This window comes from Meles meles, chromosome 2, assembly GCF_922984935.1.
Source record: "Meles meles chromosome 2, mMelMel3.1 paternal haplotype, whole genome shotgun sequence".
NCBI lineage: Eukaryota > Metazoa > Chordata > Mammalia > Carnivora > Mustelidae > Meles > Meles meles.
Window position 1 is genome coordinate 203,706,625 of NC_060067.1, and position 21,437 is coordinate 203,728,061.

Below are 21,437 nucleotides of genomic sequence, written 5' to 3' on the forward strand. Positions count from 1 at the left end.
GGAAAAGACAAGAAGGGAAAGGAGGGAGAAACATGAAGCAGAGTCAGATGAATTAAGTTCACAAGAGATGAAAGAGAAGCGCGGAAGATGTGGTCCGTATACACGATGGAGTATTATGCCTCCATAAGAAAGGACGAAAACCCAACTTTTGTATCAGCATGGACGGGACTGGAAGAGATTATGCTGAGCGAAATAAGTGAAGCAGAGAGAGTCAAGTATCATATGGTTTCACTTATTTGGGGAGCATAACAAAAAACATGGAGGACATGGGGAGATGGAGAGGAGAAGGGAGTTGAGGGAAACTGGAAGGGGAGATGAACCATGAGAGACTATGGACTCTGAAAAACAACCTGAGGGTTTTGAAGGTGAGGAGAGGGGGTGGGAGGTTGGGGGAAACAGGTGGTGGGTAATAGGGAGGGCACGTACTGCATGGAGCACTGGGTGTGGTGCAAAAACAATAAATATTGTTACGCTGAAAAAAAATTAAAATTAAAAAAAAGAGAAGCGGGGGAGGGCAAGAAACAGGGGGAGGGACGTGTGGGGCAGAGAGAGCAGAATGAAACCTGGAGTGACTTTGAAACTCTAGGTAATGACAGTTGTGCAAGTCAGGTCATCCCCGACGTGTCTCATGTCTTCCCGCACGATATTTTACCCCAAAATAAATGCGTCCAGAAGACAGGACCGAAGCCTTAGGGCGGTCAAACGTGTGTTATCACAGGGGCGCCCAGCCGCGGGGGGTCGGACCAGCTGTGGAGGGAATTGGTGCTTTTTTGGTTCATGACGTCGGCGTTGGCCCCTCTTTCTCTCTTTCCTCTTTCTGCTCCTCTTCTCTCGCTCAGTCCTTTCTTACTCACCAAACCCACCGAGGACTTTCAGTCACGAGATTTATGTCCTGGGGCAAGTGGCTAAATGTTTGTTCCGCTAGCGAGTAGTGGGAGAATAATGTGTGCACGTGGGTCCTCTGTAACCCAGAGACTATTCCGGAATGGCTCTCATCCCCTGCTGCAGCCCCCTCCCTGCAGCGTGGGGCTATAAAGGGCGCCCAGCTCTCTTGCACCAGCACCTTCCCAGTGGGCAGTCCCCTCGGTGACATGAAGCCATTTTTCTCTGCATTCGTCAACCTTCTCCTTGTGGCCCTGATGTTTCCAGGTAAATCAGAAACGTGCCCCGGTCCTGGGGCCAGGGTGTGTCCACAATGGCCGTGTCCAGGCTGGGCGTCTGGGCTGGGCAGTGAGGTACTAAACCCCATGAGTGCATTTCCTGGCAGGGTTTTGGGCAGGACTCTCTGGGCTGGGTGTGTAAGGGACACTTTGAATATGCTGATGGCCCCTGCTCCCCAGGAGACAGGTCCCAACCCCGACTACACTTTCTTACCCTGTTAATATTCACCTACTCCTTGTAAAGAAGGACAGCCTGTATCACAAAGGACTTTGAAGGTCAGGGAGTCTCAACTTCCAGGAAGCTCTCAGGCTCTACTTGCACAACCTTCTTGGTCATCACTCACCTCCCTCCGTCTCTCTCTCCTTCCCTTTCTCCCTCCCTCTCTCTTTCTCTCTCACACACACACACTCAACACACAAATAACACTTGCCCTGCTTCCAACCCATTCCACCCCATTCTCCAGTTCCTCTTTTTCTTTATTTTATTTTATTTTTTTAAAAGATTTTATTTATTTATTTGACAGAGAGAGATCACAAGTAGGCAGAGAGGCAAGCAGAGAGAGTGAGAGGGAAGCAGGCTCCCTGCCGAGCAGAGAGCCCGATGCGGGACTCGATCCCAGGACCCTGAGATCATGACCTGAGCCGAAGGCAGTGGCCTAAACCACTGAGCCACCCAGGCGCCCCCTCTTTTTCTTTATAGCTGCATGGAGGTATAATTATTACACAAGAAATGGTCGTATTTAATGTGTACAGTTAGACGAGGTTGGATGCTTGCAAACAACCATGGTCCTGTCGCTACAGCCAAGGGCATAGCCACGTGCAACCCCTCCCAAAGTTTCCTGGTGTCCCTTTGTGGTGGTGTTCTGTCTGTGGGTGGTAAGAACGCTCAAAGAGCTAGCCTCTTCCCACACCTTGATGTGCACGACACAGTGCTGTTATGAGTAGACACCGTGCTTGAGAGCACGTCTCTAGAATGCAGCCGTGTTGCAGGACCGAAACTTTATACCCACTGAGCAGCCACCTCTGTAGTCTCTGCTCCCCCCTCCACGTTCACTCGCCCCCCTGGAGTGATGCACTACAGCCTGCTCAAGAGAGAGCTGTAAAAATACCCTGCTGTGTATTTACTGTGAAACAGGACGATCCCGAGCCGGAAATGTTGACCACCAAGACACCAAGGGTCTGAGAGAACCGAGAGAATCCAGGGAAGAGTCTCCTGGACAAGAGAAAATCGGGTCTCCCTTGCCACACCACCAAGAAAAACGCTATCTCTTACCACGCACTCCCCCTTATCCGGGTAAGTGAAAAAAAAAAAGTGTGACCAGTCCCTCCACTCTGGAAGTGTTTAGTGAGTGAACAGATAGGGAAGGTGTCTGGGCAAGTGGGGGAGGGCTGAGCAGTGATTGAGTTAAGGACGGGCTGTGTTTATGAAGACAGTAGGTAGATGGCTTGGGCTGCCCACCTGTCAGAAGGGTCATGGAATCTGACATCCCCCCCGACAGACGACTGAAGGTCCTGTGAGACTTAGGAGTGTGAGGGACAAAGAAACAGAAGTATTGAAGGCACTTCTGTAACCCCTGACTTCGACCCTGCCCCGGAGAGAGACAGGAGATGATACCAAGCAAGACGCCCTCCTCCTGCCAGGTTGGAGTCCCGCTCCCTGGGCCTCCAAGAATTTGCTGAATACTTTCTATGTGTTGGGTGAGCAATGGACACCCTGGGAATGCCCCAGAGAAAGGTGCAGAAGATGGGCCACTGGGATGACAAAGCCAAGGAGCCCTCAGCCGAGTCTCTGGTTGGTCCTGAAACACCCGTGTGGAGCCAGCTTCCAATCCGTAAGAACCTAGGGGAGACAGTCATTTCCTAGACGTTTCCTTAATCCCAAACTCATTCCTGACCTTGAAACAGGGAACAAGAGGCTGGACGCTCAGTGGGCAAGAGCAGGGAACACACATGAGGGCGTTGGCAAAGGGAAGCCTGTAATTCAGATACTGCCATATTATCCCTCCCTTTGTCCTCTCCTCACTTCGATCCCTTTGGAGGTGGCCCTTGGTTCCCAGGGACTCGCTACTCTGGTTCTCCTCCTAAGGGAAGGGAAAAAGAAAACACCATGATCACAACAATATAAACAATACAAGGCATGTGTCAATTATTCTAACAGCAAATATATGAGACGGGATTATCATTCCCATTTGGTTCATGAGGGAGTTGAGATTTAAAATAACTCCTCTGATTCAGGACACAAACTGAGGGTTACAGAAAGGAGGGGCGTGGGAGGATGGTAACCGGGTGATGAGCATGAAGGAGGGCACGTGATGTGATGAGCACTGGGTGTTGTATGCAATTGATGAGTCATTGAACACTACATCTGAAACTAATGATGTACTATATATTGGCTAATTGAACATAGTAATTTAAAAATAAATACAATATGGTAAAATACAGTAACTCGTCCAAGATCGTGCAACTGGTGAATGGTAGTCAAGAGTGGAGCCTTCAAGAACGTAAGCCAAAGTGTTATCTTCTGAGAAGCATCCCAGTGTACTTCTGTTTTTAAGAAAGATTTTTTTTTTAATTTTTTTTTTCTTTTTTACAGATAGAGAGAGAGAGAGAGAGATTACAAGTAGGCAGAGCAGCAACCAGAGAGGGGAGGAAGCAGGCTCCCTGCCAAGCAGAGAGCCCGATACGGGGCTCGATCCCAGAGACCCTGAGATCATGACCTGAGCTGAAGGCAGAGGCTTAACCCACTGAGCCACCCAGGCGCCCCAAGAAAGATTTTATTTATTTATTTGACAGAGATCACAAGTAGGCAGAGAGGCAGGCGGGGGGGCGGGGTGGGGGGGGGAGCCGACTCCCTGCCAAGCAGAGAGCCCGATGCGGGGCTCGATCCCAGGACCCTGAGATCGTGACCTGAACCGAAGGCAGAGGCTTTAACCCACAGAGTCACTGAGACACCCCCCAGTGTGCTTCTTTTAAAAACATACCCATTTCCCTCTTCTCTCCAATACCCTGTACTCACTTCCTGCCTCAGTTTCTCAGGGTGCATCCCTCACTCCTGAATTTTCACTTGCCTTCCCACTTGTGAGGCTGGGTGTGCAACCTCCTTCTGTTTCCTCAAGCCCAGTGCCACACCCAGAATGCAATACTGACCCCCTCCACCTCATTCCTCAACTCAGAGAAGAAGCAATTAAAGAGAGAGAATGTCCTACATAATGACTATTTCTACAATACAATTTTTTAAAAGATTTAATTTATTTGACAGACAAAGATCACAAGTAGGCAGAGAGGCAGGCAGAGAGATGGGGGGATGCAGGCTCCCCGCTGAGCAGAGAGCCCGATGCGGGACTTGATCCCAGGACCCTGGGATCATGACCTGAGCCAAAGGCAGAGGCTTTGACCCACTGAACCACTCAGGCACTCTGCAATACAATTTTCTTAAACATTTTTATTTTTCTACTGGTTTTCCACTTCCTACTTGATTTGAGGGTACTGGAAAAGTAATTATTATGAAGAAAATTCTCTCTCTTAATTGCTCCATCTCCTGAATTGGGGAAAAGTCTAATTACCTCCTCTACTGGCATAATACTTTGATCTGTGTCTAGATACACAGTATCCCAAAAGAATACATCCTAAAATACTTAGCCAGTTGTAAAAGGCTGTGTTAATCCGGCATCCAGCTGTCCTACCCACATTTCTCACCGTTACCCGTCATTGCTGTGGCTTACCTGGAGAACTTACCTTGTGTCTCCTGCTGTATGGGGCTACAGGGGAGTTCGTCTCCCCTGCCTCCCAAACCTACAGGTGGGAATTGCTCAGGTGAGCTCCACAACCTGCAGGTGCAGAGGGGAGACGGGTATTTCTTTGGAACAGGCCTGTTGTTTGCTTGGGGCAGGGTCTCAGTTATGCTAGATGAATAAATTCTTGAAACCCACTCTACAAATGCGTACCTATGGTTGACACATGGGGTTGTGTATTCAAAAATACGTTGAGAGGTTAGATCTTGTGTTAAGTGCTCCTACCACAAAACAAAATAAGACAATAGAAACAAAGGGACATAAGGAAACTTTGTAGGTGATAGATAGGTTTACTACCCTGACGATGGTGATGGTATCATGGGGCTATGAGATTGTCCAAACTCATCAAGCTGTTCACAGTCAATCTGTGCAGGCTTTGTATATCTACGTGTATATATAGGGAAGGATGACTACTGGCTAAAAATGAAGTGGTAAGAAAATAATTTTAATTGATCAGTAGATTCATTGATCTAGGCACGGATTTGCGATGCACACCAGTGAAACAGATTAGGGCAGGAAGAGGATACCGTTTCTTCACACTTAATCCTGCTGAAGGTCACATCTCAGGTCGGTGACGGAGATTACGATGACCAAAGCAGTCTCGGCTTGGGGTCTATCAGAAGGCTTGCCCCAGCCTTGGTCTTTCCCTTTTCTATCAATGGCCTTCATAATATATAATTTAAGATAAGAATTCTTGTTTAATACTCTCAGTGCTTGAAGTGTGGAGTGAGGCACCAATGTCACACTGCTCATAAAAGCTGGCATGTCTTTGAGGTATCAGATAACCTTCCAGGTGCTCCCTTAGAATGAGGGGAAAAAAGAAATTTTTCACTCTTTACAATATGCCCTCAGCTCCCTGTCATCTCCCTTACAGAGATGACTCAGACCCAGCCCTCCTGGGAGGACCATCCCACTTATGGAGGTGTTAGGTAGTGCTGTGTCTTCCCCAGTTGGCCTCACAGAGCCCGGATGTGTCCCCTTACACAGCATCCCAAATTGGCTAACGAGGAACTTTCATATTTTAGCACATCTATTACTGTTTCTTTTCCCAGCTGCCTCAGAATTGGCAGCTGGTTTTTTGGGGTGAGAATAAAGGTGACTTTTAAGCTAGAGTCAAGGATCTGATTTTTCTTCTATCAGGATGGCCGCAGCGAAATATGAATGCTCATTTATAACCTCCTTATTGCCATCCTTCACCATATCCCTTTGGGCTAAAATAACCCCCGTCCGATTCTTGAGATGGTCTCAAGACGCTAATGTTGGATATTTCTTTATACAGAACCTGAACTGGATTTCAAAGTTGTCGACTGCAAGAAAAGTGAAGGCTATTGTCAAGAATATTGCAATTATATGGAAACACAAGTAGGCTACTGCTTTAAAAAGAAATACGTCTGCTGTTTGCATCAGAACTGAGATTGTCGACACAGAAGCCAAATCTTGGTCCATCTGCCTAATCTCCAGGGGCCATAGCACCGACCCAGATACAGGTTTCTTTGGAGAAGAGGCTGAGCATGAATTTGCGGGGTGCTATCATTTGATCTGGACAGTCTAGACATTTTGTAGTAGCAAAACAACAGAAAACCAGCTCTGTCTGACCATAGAGAAAATGACTTAACCTGAGACAGATTAAAGCTTCAAAAATCACACAGCCTGTAATGTAATAAACTTTCACAGGAAAACATTCAAGTAATTCCTTCTGTTGTTTGAAAAATATTTTTGAGTACCTATTTCCTTCCCTAGGCACCGAGAAATGTAACAAATTGGAAACATAAATATGTAGTGGGGGGAGGGGGACAAACACCCAGGGAAATAAAAACAATAAAATGCCACACGTTTTATAACGCACATATATCCAAGGCAGTAAGTGGAATAGAGACATACAAGAGATGTAAGAAAGGATTCCTGAGGAAATGTGAGCAGGGTTTTGGAGGATGAGTAGGAGTGTGTGCATTGAAAGAAAGAGATGAGATTTGTAGGCCAAGGATACGATTTGCAGAAAGGCATGGAGGAGACGTGAAAGAATGGGTTTTCCAGCAAATGGTGAGTTCAGTGTCACTGCAAAAGTGGGAGATTAACTCCAAGTGTCAAAGGAGGAGGATGTAGGAAAACGGTGAGAAGTTGCAAAGAAAACACATATTGTGCTAAAGAGTTCAGGCTGCTAAGCAAAAGGAGCTTATCAGGTACTCCAGGGGAGTGACATCGTCATATTTTCAATGTAAAATGTTCCATCTAATGACAGGACTAGGGATGGATTGGAAATGGGTGAGAGCAGAGGCAGGAACACAGGTAAGAGCCAACAGTAATGGGGCAAGTCTAGGGATAGCCATTTGGTGACTAAGGTGGAGATCATGACTAACAGGGGAGAAGAACTGGGGTGGGGGGACAGCAAAGACTTGGAGGTCACAGTTTTGGTGATGAAGAAGAAGGGAGGACATGGGGCAGAAAAGAACGGTGTTAACTGATGCAACATACACTCAATGAGGACAAGTGGAAGGGACCAGATTGGTTCTGGACACATTGCACTGGAAGGGCTGGGGCATTCACGATGTCCAGTGGGGACTTGAAGGGACCGACAAGGATTCCAGGAGAGATAGGGAAGAAATCAGAGTGGAAAACTTGCAACCTCTAGTGTCCAGGCAGCTTTCCGGGCCACAGAGGGACCGCGCTGAGTGATGCTAATGGTTTGGGGAGGCACAGAACAAGGGGAGCCACTGCGGGACGCCGTGGAGTTCTGTGAAGGCACGTGAACGGCATGAAGCAGCATCCATCCAGGAGATGAGCAGAGGAGGGGTGGTGGAATGGAGGGTGGGTAGTCCAGGAGGGGAAGGCGTCTGTGTTGAGGGTAGAGGAGGGGATAAGGCAGAAGCAGAAAACTAGTTTGAAGGGCTCTTGCAGCAATCCAGGTGAGAGACAAGAGTGGCCGGGCCATGGAGGTGATAAGTCGTCCCATTCTGCATAAGGTGAGGTAGGAGCCAACGCTGGATTTGGGGTATGAAAGCAAGAAGGGAGGCAGGGGCGACAGCTGTTCCTAGCAGAAAGCTCCAGATCCTTAGCATGGCCTCCTAAGTCCAGTGTACTCCGATGATTCCTCTCCTCTGACGCTGAGTCCTGGGCATGGTGGCTTTTCATTTCTCAAATGCCACAGGGCATCCTCCTCCTCCCCGAATTCCTCCTGCATGGCCACGGCCCCTTCATCTGATCTACTGAACTTCCGAAGGAGGTTAAAGCACTAGATTCTGGAATGGCACCCCAAGACCGGGTAGACCCCATCACTGCCCTCGCTGTCCTTATCAGGACCACAGGGAGGTAATGGCAGGACTGTCACACGTCTAACGCCCAGACAGTGGACTGCCCGCCATGAGCACAGAGAGCCCACCAGACCCTTCGCTGCCATGCTGCCATGCTTGGCACGTGTTATATGTAAGACCTGCTTGAAATAGTTGTGAGTGAGTGTAAGAATGAAGACAGAGAGTCACTGCAGCAGAGGGCACTCAGGGAGAGGTCTCCAGCCCTGTCCTGTCCTGCAGTCTTCACGGCAGTCTGCTGTGTTTCACAGTCCTTGTGAGTGGTCCTGGCTTGGCTCATCCGACAAGCAGCGGCTTTCCATCCAGAGAAGTTAGATGCCATATTTACAAATCCCACCACGTCCAAGTCTCCATGCCAGGCTTTGTCTTCGTGTTTCTAGTGAGGTCCTGGGGAGGATTGCTGTAGGGATGCATTTTCTGTGACTAGAATGGAAAACCTGCAGGACTGCAGGAACCGTCCCGAGGATGGTAGGAGCAAGAACCCCAGACAGAGTCACTCTTTGTAATAAGGGCCAACTAGGTAGGCCTTCCTTCCACCATCTATCCAAGAGCTAATAATCCTATGAAATTTCTGATTTTACTCAGATCTTGAAGGTCAGGGAGGATGTCCAGCAACATTTGCTTTTCAAAAGTAACCCACCAACAAAAATCTATCAGGATAAGCAGGCCCCAGGCCCTCCTGTGATTTTATGGAATATTGTTTAAAATCCTCATATGTACAAATGGCCCTTTAAAGAATGAATATCCATTCATATGCCCATTAGCAATGTATTAAAATACCTGTTTCCCCACACTGTTTGGTATTATTTTGATACTATCAGAAGTTAACTAATTCTTTTCACTCTGATGGGTTAAAAACTGAGACTCAGTTTTGGAATCAGGCAAACTCTGATTACTGTATAGTTGAACATTTTTTCATTTGTTTATTGGTCATGTTTTCTCTTCTGTATGTGTTAATAATTTTGCTGGGTTAGAACTTCATTCTTACCTACCAATACATGCTCTTCTTATAGGTGAGATACTTAACCCTACATATTTCTTGCTTCCTTACTTCCCTTCTCTCTTTCTGGAATACCAACGGCTTAAACCCTGGTTGACCTGGGACCATCTTCCCCATCTACCATCTTTTGCCCATAATTTCCATGCCTTTCCATTTTTGCTCTCAACTTCCAATTATTATTATTATTATTATTATTATCATTATTTAGATCACCAATCTCTCCTTTGGTAGTGCCCTTCCATTTTTCACCATATAGGGATTTTTCATGTTCAGATATTAGATTTTCTTTTATTTTTTAAAAAAGATTTTATTGGGGCGCCTGGGTGGCTCAGTGGGTTAAGCCTCTGCCTTTGGCTCAGGTCATGATCTCAGGGTTCTGGGATCGAGTCCCGCATCGGGCTCTCTGCTCAGCGGTGAGCCTGCTTCCCCTCTCTCTCTGTCTGTCTCTCTACCTAATTGTGATCTTTCTGTCAATAAATAAATAAAATCTTAAAAAAAAAGATTTTATTTATTTATTTGACAGAGAGAAAGAGAGATCACAAGGAGGCAGAGAGGCAGGCGGGGGAGGGGGGAAGCAGGCTCCCTGCTGAGCAGAGAGCCCGATTCGGGGCTCGATCCCAGGACTCTGAGATCATGACCTGAGCCGAAGGTGGAGGCTTAACCCCCTGAGCCCCTCAGGAGCCCCAAGATTTTCATTTATTTTTAAATATTCATGCTTTTGTATGTAGTCCTCTCTCTCAAATTATGCCTTTCTCAGAGGATCCCGTTATCATCTTATTGATCAAGCTGTATCTTCTCAAATCTCATCAAGAATACATACACATTAACTCTAAAATAAAAAACCTTCTGCATTTTCTCCATCGAAATGGCACCGATTCCAGTCCAGTTTAGTCTCTCCTACTTTGTTAAGTGCTCATTCTTCTTAAACTTAGTCGTTTCACACCATCTGCTAACCCCTACTCTCCCAACAGACCAGTAACAGAGGTCTCCTCGGTGAAGTAAGAAGGGTGGAATGTTCCATGGCCAGAACCCTTCTGCTGTTTATCTTAGAATTTTGTGTTAAGCATCCCTAATCAAAAGCAGCTTCAGGGACATCTTTATAGATCCATAGTGAAGAAATAGTGGAATTTTCCATGAAATATGTGTATGTGGTGATTATTTTTAGACTCAAGGTAATTATTCATAAACTGTTTGTAACTCATGTTACAAACTTTTGAGCCCATCATTCTCTCTACATCTTTCTTTAGCTTTCATGAGTTGCAAATCCTCCCTACTCATCACAAGGAAAAACATTTTTTTTCTTTCCTTTCTTTTTTTGGTATCTATATGAGATGATGGATGTTAACTGAACCTGTGGTAATCGTTTTGTGATAGATTCATGCAGGTCAAATCATTATGCTGTTCACCTTAAACTTATACCGTGCTCTATGTCAATTATATCCCAATAAAACTGGAAAAAAGAGGAAAAAAAGATCATTATTTCTGATGTTGATTATATCTCAAAAAAATCAAGAAAATAAAAGAGATGTTATGTTCTAAAAAAAAATAAATCTTCTGTGCTTTTGTTACGTGTGTGTATCTATCTAGGCTATTATCAAGCTTCTGCAGCTCATAACGAAAAAAACTGGGTGCATAGATAGACCTCTTTCCAGAATGCCGCCTTTCCAGGCTTCTTTTGGGGTGAATGTGTTCCATATTTAATCCACACACAGACATATCATGCAAGGGTGATTCTTTTTTTTTTTTTAAGATTTTATTTATTTATTTGACAGACAGAGATCATAAGTAGGCAGAGAGTCAGGGAGAAAGAGGGGGAAGCAGGCTCTCCGCCGAGCAGAGATCCCGACGCGGGGCTCGATCCCAGGACTCTGGGATCATGACCTGAGTTGAAGGCAGAGGCCTAACCCACTGAGCCACCCAGGTGCCGCAAGGGTGATTCTTAAGGGGTAGTGAAGGCATGGTGAAAACCAGTACTTACATATAAAAGAGGAGCATTGCCAATTTACATAACTTCTCTGATAAGTAGGGGTTTTTTATTACGTATGCAAGAGAGGAAATACTTGTGCTCATTAGCTATTATTCTCAGAAATGATGGATCTTTAGTGGGTACAAAGTTACGGTTATGCAAGATGAGTAAGTTCTAGCGATACAACATTGTGTCTGTGGTTGAAATACAGTATCATGCACTTAAACATTTCTTAACAGGGTAAGCCTCATGTTAGGGGTTCTTACCTCACTTTTTAAAAAAGGATGGGTAATGGTCCTCAGGAGATAACAAAAATATTTGGAGAAACTTTTTGAAATAAATCTAAATGTGCAAACTAGAACAATTATCTTAGCAAACTATGGTATATCTACTTAAAGGGATATTATATATCCTTTAGGTATAATAAAGAGAAAATCAAATAAAAACCACAAAAATGCGTAAGATAAAGATTTCAAGATAACTTTCTCTTACAAAGTACAAGATACAAATTTTCATATTTCTGATGTAAAATTAAAAGTATGTCCAAAGCAAAAAAAAATGGATTTTACACTCCAATGTTTAGATTATTGACAATTTTTAATTATTTTATCTTTGAAAATACCCTGTCAAGTTATTGCATAACTCTCAGGATGTCTGGGTGGCTCAGTCAGTTAAGCATCTGTCTTCAGCTCAGATCATGATCCCAGGGTCCTGGGATCTAGTCCGGCATTGGGCTCCTTGCTCAGTGGGGAGCTTGCTTCTCTCTTTGTTGTTCCCCATGCTTGTGGTCTTTCTCTCTCTCTCTGTGATAAATAAATAAGTAAAATCTTTAAAAAAAAGTCATTGCGTGACTCTTAGATTTTAAATATACATTTAAAAAGATAATAAATGTGCCTAAAGATATATATGTATGTATATATAAACAAAGATGTGCTTTGATTGTAGGCAAAGACATTGCACCAGGAAAGTCCTAAATCTAACATAAGAAAGAACTTCTGGGTATTAAGACTATAAAACATTAAAGCACATGCCGCAGAGAGATTCTGGAACCAACTTTGGGATGCATAAGAATCAGATAACAACTGGTGTTTTTCTATCACCTACAGTAATTTTTGCAGTCCTGCTTGGAGACAAGAGAATGAGCACTGTGGGCTCTCCAGGCAAGTTCTGAGTCAGCAGCTCTGTTGACTACACTCGTGTTGTTCTTTTCACAGAAGCCTGCCTCGTGCAGGACCCTGCAAGGCTTTATGGACACCTGCTGTACCCCAGGTGGGAAGAGACCCTTGAGCTAGCAATTGCTTTAGGTCATTACAGACATGCCTGGCTGCCTCCATCTGTGCTCTCCACGCCCACCTTGCACACACAGTGTCCTGTCTCCCACTGCACCCCCGACCTTCTGTGAGCTTTGATCCCTGTGACCCATCCATCCCCCGGATCATCCCTTCATCAGGGAATCTATTTTCTCCTCAAAACCCTAGGTCTGCTGGGGTGGGCGCCAGGTGGGCAGGCTCAGTCAACCAAATCCAATGACTTGGCATCCAATGACTTTAATAACAATCACGCCAAGTTTTTTCTACCTGTCCACACATGTGGTGGTCACCATAGCCTGCAGGCTTGGACTGACTCGGATTACCTCTTGAGTCAGAGGAAATTACCTTACTGCACCCAGGGAGTCCCCTCATCATTAAGAACAAAAATTAAAATTAGTATGTCCAAATAAAGGGAAACTGAGATCATTAACACAGCCCTTGCCTCTTTCCTGATAGACCAAAAAAGATTCCCGAGTGTCAGATGACTAGCATTAGCCTTGCCTATGCAGACAGCAAGGATCAGGATCAACCCTGGTTGCAGGGAAAGGACATCGAGCCCAGTTAGGAGGCAAAGGGGTCTGATTAAATGTCTCTGTTGGGTCTAAGTGCATCAGTGGATGCTGTGGTTAAGCATGGGCTTTCGGGAGAGCAGGAAAGAATCAGTCTGTTCTCTCTCTTCTGCCTGCTTCCTACAGATCCCTTCTGTGATTTGCCTCCACTCTGCTCAGAGAATTCATTGCTACCCCCTACCTATCTATCCAAGGCCCTTGCAATGGGCCAGTTATTGTTTCTATTTCACTGCAGGACAAATTAAGGGCAGAGAGTTAAGTGATCCAACCCAGTAGGGCATCAGATGACATAACCAGGACACTAACCCCTCACCTCAAGGCAGAAAAGTCCAAGTGTGGGCTTTTTCATCTTACCCGACTCTGACGTTTCTGAGAAACACACATATGTTTCTCAAGACATTTCCTGGCCACAACCTCAGAGAGATGGACCCTGGCCAGGACGGGGGCTCAACCTCTGGGGGAAGTCACTGTCCCTGCGGGAGGGCATGTGACTCTGTGAGTTCCAGATGCCACTAGATGTGGGTGTGTGAGCAGAGGAATCAGCCCTCACCAGGAATGCTGATGCCTGGTCCCGGCCCTGACTCTAGCAATACCTCTGTTGTGGCTTTTTGTGACTCCTGGTGAACACAGTAGGCAAACATGTCCTTCTCAGCCTAAGCTCTTCGTGACAATCAGTGGGTTGTATTTGTAAGAACAAAAATGAAAATTCGTCTGTCAAAGGAAGGGAAACTGAGAGCTACTCCTGTAAGTGTCCCAAGCACAGCCCTCAGTGGACAAAGGAGGTGTGACTACTGGAGCTTGGCGCTCTCTCCTGTGATGAATTACACTGAGCCTTTACTTTGTACTTTTTTTTTTCCTTAGGCTTTGTGTTGATTTGAATTCAACCTTTACTGGAAAACATACGAATTCATTCAACAGCTTTCCATTGAGCTCTTATCGTGTGACAAGCACTGTTCTAGGTCCTAAAGATAAAGAGCCAACCACAAAAACCTCTGCCCGAAGGGAGCTTACATTCTCATGGGGCAAATAAGTAAGTGGAAAGAGTAAATACCTCCACTCACATTTATTTGAGAGCAGTGGAGCCCTATCTCAGAGTCACCTGGGTGCAGGTGGGTGGGATTCTCAGCCAAATTCTAACCGTCTGGTACTCATTTAGTGAAATGGTGAGACTAAAATTGGAAATAAAAACTTCTTGGGTCATGGGGCAGCAACACCACTTGGATGCTGCTGCTGTTGTTGTTATTATTATTATTATTTCTAATGGACATCCTTGTGCCTGGGAAATGGTGTCTCTGTGGTTTGAATTGCATTTTCCTGATGATAACTGATGTTGAACACCTTCCGTATGTTTTTTGGCTATGCATTTCTTCCCTGGAGAAATGTTTATTCAAGTCCTCTGCCCATTTTTAAGTTAGGTTGTTTTCTAATTACTGGTGAATTATATCAAAGTTTTAAAAAAATATATGAAAATGTTTTGCCACTCTAAAATGTTTTCAAACCCAGGAACATCTCTCATCTCTCCTTATGCCATCTTTCTCTGCATGACTATAATGCCCACCATAATAATTATCTTCCATGTTGGGACAAACAGAGCTTAAGTTCCTTTTAACCCTGTAATTATAAGAACCAATGACTGGATAACCAGATTAATGAGATTGTTCAATGAGCTCGATTTCCTAGTTTGTCTTCTGTTGGGATGGCTTGTCTAATTCTCCAACAATATTCACAAAATTCTTCCCTAGCAATTATATCTGAGTCTGTGGCTTGCAAATAGTAGATATGCACGTAAAGAAAGAAGTGGGTGGTAAATTCTAATACGACTCATCTGTTTTTCTCCTAGGTGACCTACCTTCCCAACAGAGCTCATAAAATTTCCAAACTATACAGAAAACAATTTCCAAACTCTAATCTCACAACTACTTGTGTGCTGGCTGGATTGCTAGAAAAAAATACCATCTACATTTACCTTAAATCTTTTCTAAATCAGGTTAGTCTAATTGGCAAGAAAGAACACCAAGTATGAAACATGCTTCTTATGGTTTCACCGACCAAGATGACTTTTAACAAACGACCCATACATCTGGGTATACACATGCTAGAATTTGTACTGGACAGTAATTCTTGCATCTCCCAGCTATACGTTCTCCATCCATGCAGGTGGATTCAGAATTACAATCATTCTTTGGAAGTCATGAGCCTAGGATATGTTCTTGGCATGGAAGCCAGTTTTCTCAAGGATCGAATCAAGATGCTTATGCCTTTTTCACAATGGGAACATCTGGAGATCTGTTCAGAACAAATGCTCCAGAGAAAAAGAATTTCAAATTTTAACAGAGTTCTTATATACTGTTTGACCCCCACACATACACATCTTGATATCTTTTTTATAATTGCTTAGTTCGTAGTTACTGATAGGGTGAACTTTTGTTGGCAAAGAGAGAAAAGCAGCATCTAGTTTCCAAATAATTCTTCCTAAACCCCTATTTTCACATTTTTAAAAGATTCTTTTAAATTAATTAATCTATGTATTTATTTTGAAAGGGAGAGAGTGAGCGAGTGCCAGGGTTGGGGCAGAAGGAGAGGGAGAAGAGGGTGGGGGGATCGTAAGCAGACTCCGCACTGAATGAGGAGCCCGATCTGGGGCTCAATCCCATGATCTGGGATCATGACCTGAGCCAAAACCAAGATCAAACGCTTAACTGACTGAGCCACCCAGAGGCTCCCTGAACTCCTATTTTCATAGGTATTTTTATAGGATACAGAAAGGCCAGTGAATCAGGGTATCCTTCATTAGGACCCATTGTCTTTGTTTCATCTTTCTAGCCCTGGAATGTCCAAAGTGAACTCCTGGCTCTCATCTCTTCTGGCCACCTGCATTGATCACCTAGGTCTTTGTTCACCTCCAGAAGTCTGGGGCCACCACTTGACTTCTCATTGAAATCCCTTGTCTGAGTAAGATGCATGGTCATATATAGTTGTGGATAGAGTAAATCAGGTAGGAGACCACCTAAAAGAACTCATAGGCAGCTGTTATAAAAAGTAAAGATGCTCTCCATGTACCTAGTTAATACATCTCCAAGGTACATCATAGAAAAAAGGGCAAGTCCAGAATAAGAAGTATAGTCTGTCACTGCGTATACAGAGAGGGGCATAGAGATTCATCTCCGTGTATGCACACATGGAAAATGTCTGGAAGGATGGAGAAGAAACCAGCAACAGGTGTCATGAAGGCCTGGAGAACAAGATGAGATGAAGGCTTGTAGCCAGGCACGGACAGAATGAATAGCTGTAGCAACTGGGCATGTTAGCATCGTCTGTTACATAAAGCTGTGTGGCAAGCTGTCCTTCCAGACCCAGGTCTAATGCCATCCTCCTTACAAAGGCTCACCTGGTGTCCCCTGAGGCGGGCTCCATCCTGCAGCCCAGCACCCTGTAGAGCCTTCCCCTTGACTCCCCTAGGCTGCTCCCTCTTTCACTCAAGACAATTTTGTTGAATGAGAGAAGACTTCCACCAAAGTAGACAACTTCCTGACTTTTAATACGTAAATTAGATTTGCCACATTTAAAAACATAATGCGTTGTATTGTGTCTGGATTTTCCCATGCAGGATGTCTGTGCGGCACATCCGTGCTGTAACCATCTGTGATGATGGCAGTTTGATGTCTGCTGATGTGGGGGGGGATGCCTTATTGGTTTTATTACTGGGTGGAATGTGCTATGTGGTTCGTGTTCTGCTGATGGCCATTGTGAAGGAGGCTATAACAACACTCTTGGGCATGTTTCTTGGTGCACAGGGGCCTACGTCCATTGGGTATACACCTGGACGTGTATTTCTGTGACCAATTCATGTGTTCCTACAGTCCAAACAAAAGCTTCCTGAGGGCCCATCGCCGTCTCTGTCACCCAGCACAGCACCTATTGTAAGGAGCCCCTCACAGCTGTTGGTTCTCTTTCTGGGACAACCCTGGTGTACCCAGCCATCGGTGAAGCTCTGCTTCTCCCAATACCAAGAAGTTTGTCTATTTTTAGGCAGAAAGGAAGAGTATCTAGTACCTTCTGCCCACAGTCTTACTCAGTAGACCAGATAAATGTGCTCATTCCTGATCAGTGTTCCCAAAAACCTATAAATGTCCCATTTTTGTGTCTTGGCTACTCGACTCCACTGTTTTGTTGGCTTGGTTTTTCTGCACAGGAGGGCTGAGAGAGCCGGAGGGAACCTTGAACCATGAAGGGCCTCTTTCTTTTCAGTGTCCTCTTCTGTCTGGTCCAAGTGAACTCAGGTAAATATCTCCTGGCTGGTGCAGAAAGCTACTGGAGGTGACCAGAGCAGGTAGGGCAGGAACCCCAGGGACGAGCGCCTGTGTGGAGGGCTGGGGTGTCTGTGTACTGGTATTGGTGCTGGTGGACCCCTCTGTAGCTCAGCTCTGGACTATTCGGATCTTCCTTGGAAAGAGTTTTTTAAATAGTGAAATATGAGTTATCAGGGTCATCTAACACAGACAAAGGCTCTGATACACATAGGAAACACTCACTGCAGTCTGAGAAAAGTTCCCAGGAGGAAATGACAGTCCCAGGAATGTCAGAGCTGGAAGGGACTATGAGTCATCCATGGTGGCCCGGCGCTCTACAGGGAGAGGACACTGAGCTCCTGGGGGAGCAACAGGGTATCCTGGGGCGCTCACCCCTGTTACAGCTCCAGCAGTGAGTGACTTATACCTAGGACAGCGTTCCTCCAGCACCCCCCAGCCCAGGTGGTCAGTTCTACAGGAGAACCCTGAGGCATCGCTGGTTAAACAAACTGTCCGAGGAGAGAGAATTAGCTACTGGAGGAGGTAAGACTAGAGTGCAGATCTCTAGGTCCCTAGACTTGTGGTTTTTCTACCTTCATTGCTGTGGGGCCCATGTCTTCATGTGGCTGTCTCCCCCCAAGCCACAGCAGAGGCAATACAGGATCCCAGGGTAGGCCCCAGCTGTTGTGAGATCTTGCACAGGGTTGTTTTTTAAATCGTGCAAGTCCAGGGCTCCTGGGTGGCTCAGTCAGTGAAGCGTCTGCCTTTGGCTCAGGTCATGATCTCAGGGTCCTGAGATCGAGCTCCGTGTTGGGCTCCCTGCTTGCAGGGAACCTGCTTCTACCTCTCCCTCTGCCTCTCCCCCTGCTTGTGGTCTCTCTCTTTCTCTCTACCAAACAAATAAATAGAGCCTTTAAAAATAAAATAAAATAAATCGTGCAAGACCAACACGGTGGACATCTTGTGGTTTTTGTTGGTTTTCATGGTCACCGTCGGTGACATTTGCAGACCTGACATCAGAGCTGTCATTCAACCATCTCATTCCCAAATAGGGAGTGCTTTTTTTTTTTTAGATAGAATTGGCATATGACTTTATGCTAGTTTCAGATAAACAGTATAATGATTCTGTATTCATACGTATTGTGAAATGATCACCGCAAGAATCCTAGCCAACGTCTGTCACCACACCTAATTACACTTTTTTCCCCTTGTGACAAATGGAAAACACTTTCCGTATTGGGGGGTTGTCCTTGACCCCCAAGTTCACAAGTCATGATGAAGAAAAGTGTTTTCTTTTCCTCTTTTCATTGTAAAACATGAAGCTAAAAATGGGACCGCAAGCTGAGAATCAGAACTATTTCGTTTTCCTAGAGACGGAGACCACCTCTCCTTTATTCCACTCTGTTCTCTGAAATGTCTTAGCTTTCCCCTAATTCAGTAACTCCTGTCTGTCACCAGGAAGCTTGAGAATCCTGATGTAATAATTTAGGATGAAATATACACCCTTCTGGAAACAACTTTGATTTTTTTTTTGAGGAATCTTACTTACACTTTAAAAAAATTTTTTTTATTATGCTATTTTAGTCACCATACAGTACATCATTATTTTTTGATGGAGTGTTCCAAGACTTATTGTTGGTGTATAACATTTGAGGTATAGGTTATTGTTCCTGTTTTAAAGCTAAGAAACCAAACATCAGTTAAACTGGAACTATTCCAGGGGCACCTGGGTGGTTCAGTGGGTTAAAGCCTCTGCCTTCAGCTCAGGTCATGATCTCAGGGTCCTGGGATCGAGCCCCACATCGGGCTCCCTGCTCAGAGGGAAGCCTGCTTCTCCCTCTCCCACTACCCCTGCTTGTGTTCCCTCTCTCACTGTGTCTCTCTGTGTCAGATAAATAAAATCTTTAAAAAAAAACCCTGAAACTATTCCAAAGACATGGAACTTTGGAGGAATATAGTAAATATTCAGAGTTGTGGGCTGGGGTCATCTTTTTTTCTCTGTACCCTGTGAACTCAATATCAACTCTATTATACTGTATCAACAGGGGATATTCCACCTGGAATCAGAGATGTTATCTGCCTTACGGAACATGGAACCTGCAGACTTTTCTTCTGCCATTTTGGTGAGAAAAAGGCGGAAATATGCTCCAACCCTTGGAATAGGTGCTGCCTACCAGCTACTGAGGCAGAAGGAAAAAACAAACCAGAGACGTACAGCAAAAACTATGGCAAAAAGGATAAGGCTGAGACCTAACATGTAAGCTTCTGGAAGGCAGGAGGGCTCTTGAAGCATCCCAAGGACTTGGAAGGACGTGTGGTTCATCGCAGGTGTTCAATAAATGTTTGTTGAATGAATCCAGCAGCAAGGGTGAAGGTCTGATGAAAAAATTTTCCTAAAAGCTTGCTTACTTTACCTCTTCTCTTTTTTTTTCTTAAAGAGTCTCAGAAATGTGTAATAGCCTACATCCTTTCCCTGTTCCTGAGAGTGTGTCTCACTGACCCATAGACAGGGGTGGACTTGAGACCAAGCAACCAGAATGATCTCATCTACAGAGGGGCAGAAATGCAGTCACTCAGTTCTCTGGCCCCTTTCCCACCAACATATAGTACATCATTAGTTTGTGATGTAGTGTTCAGAGATTCATTAGTTACGTGTAACACCCCGTGCTCATCACATCACACCATCTGGTCTGGGGTGCCTGCTCAGTGAGTTAAGCAGCTGACTCTTTTTTTTTTTAAGATTTTATTTATTTATTTGACAGACAGAGATCACAAGTAGGCAGAGAGGCAGGCAGAGAGAGAGGAGGAAGCAGGCTCCATGCTGAGCCGAGAGCCTGATGTGGGGCTCCATCTCAGGACCCTGGGATCATGACCTGAGCCGAAGGCAGAGGCTTTAACCCACTGAGACACCCAGGCGCCCCAGAAGCTGACTCTTGATTTTAGCTCAGGTCATGCATGATCTTGGGGTCGTGAGATCAAGCCCCATATCAGCTCCCCGCTCAACATGGAGTCTACTTGTCCCTCTCTACGCACACCCCTTGCAAATACATTATCTCTCTCTCTAAAATAAATAAATAAATGAATAAATGAATAAATAAACAAGTATTTTTTAAAAAGAGGGGCACCTGGGTGGTTCAGTCGGTTAAGCATCTGCCTTGGGCTTAGGTCATGATCCTGGGGTCCTGGGATCGAGCCCCACATATGGCTCCCTGCACAGCGGGGAGCCTGCTTCTCTCCCTCTCTGTGCTCGCACCATCTCTCTCTCAGGTAAATAAACAAAATCTTAAAGAAAGAAATAAAGAAAAAGAAATCGGGCCTGGTGTGGCTTTTAATATGGGAAATGTTATCTTTCTTGAATGGGGAATGTGGATGTGAGGAGGGAAACCTACAGCATTGCGTGGCCCCTGGGGTGTTCGCCGAGGCTCAGAGCGACAGACATGAGGTGATGGTAAGGAGGACCAGGAAGAGGGTGGGGTGTCCAGGATGTCCGCAGTGACCTCCTTTTGCTTTCCTCCCTCCTGGGAAGGAACCAGACGGGACCCTGCCCAGATGTCTAGACGCGCCCAAGGACCTGGATTCAGGATCTTGTTTGCGTCTCTGAAATATTGAACAAATTACTTCATCTCCATGGTAATTTTTGGAAATTATCCCGTTGTACATGGTTTTACAAAGCCCTGGTATGTTTCTAAATTGAGGTGAAAGCTCCTCCAATGGCTACTTCCCAAAGCCAGAACCTACCTTGGCGAGGCCGGCAGCAGGTCGATACCAGAACCTACCTCGAGAGGGCGCGTTGCTGCCTTCGGAGCGCGCAAACCTGATCTTCTAACGGGGTGTGGAGCGGCTCGCGTTTGCTAAAGGAGCCGCTGGTGGAGTCAGATCTGGGCCGAGAAGAGAGGGAGCCTGAATTAGCAACTCTTCCAGCCTGCATTTCTTGGCGTTGGATAAATTACAGTGTCTCATTCATTTCTGCCCCGCGATAGGTTTGTGGGAATTAACTGAATGGATCAGGATAGGTAAGAAGGCGACACCGCGCATCCCTTCTTGGGG

The 21,437-nt window shown here is 45.4% G+C and overlaps 2 protein-coding genes across 2 annotated transcripts; both read left to right on the forward strand.

Moving 5' to 3' along the window:
- Positions 1-1,091: 1,091 nt before the first annotated feature.
- LOC123936983 (sperm-associated antigen 11B-like) lies at positions 1,092-6,364 on the forward strand. The gene is made up of 3 exons (XM_045997469.1): positions 1,092-1,149; positions 2,296-2,454; positions 6,231-6,364. Exons 1-3 carry the CDS (start codon positions 1,092-1,094, stop codon positions 6,362-6,364), a joined length of 351 nt encoding a protein of 116 aa, XP_045853425.1.
- A 10,918-nt stretch (positions 6,365-17,282) lies between these two features.
- LOC123936985 (sperm-associated antigen 11-like) lies at positions 17,283-19,644 on the forward strand. Its single transcript, XM_045997470.1, has 2 exons — positions 17,283-17,381; positions 19,436-19,644. The coding sequence occupies exons 1-2, from the start codon at positions 17,327-17,329 to the stop codon at positions 19,642-19,644; spliced, it is 264 nt and encodes an 87-aa protein (XP_045853426.1). The 5' UTR covers positions 17,283-17,326.
- Positions 19,645-21,437: the final 1,793 nt, after the last annotated feature.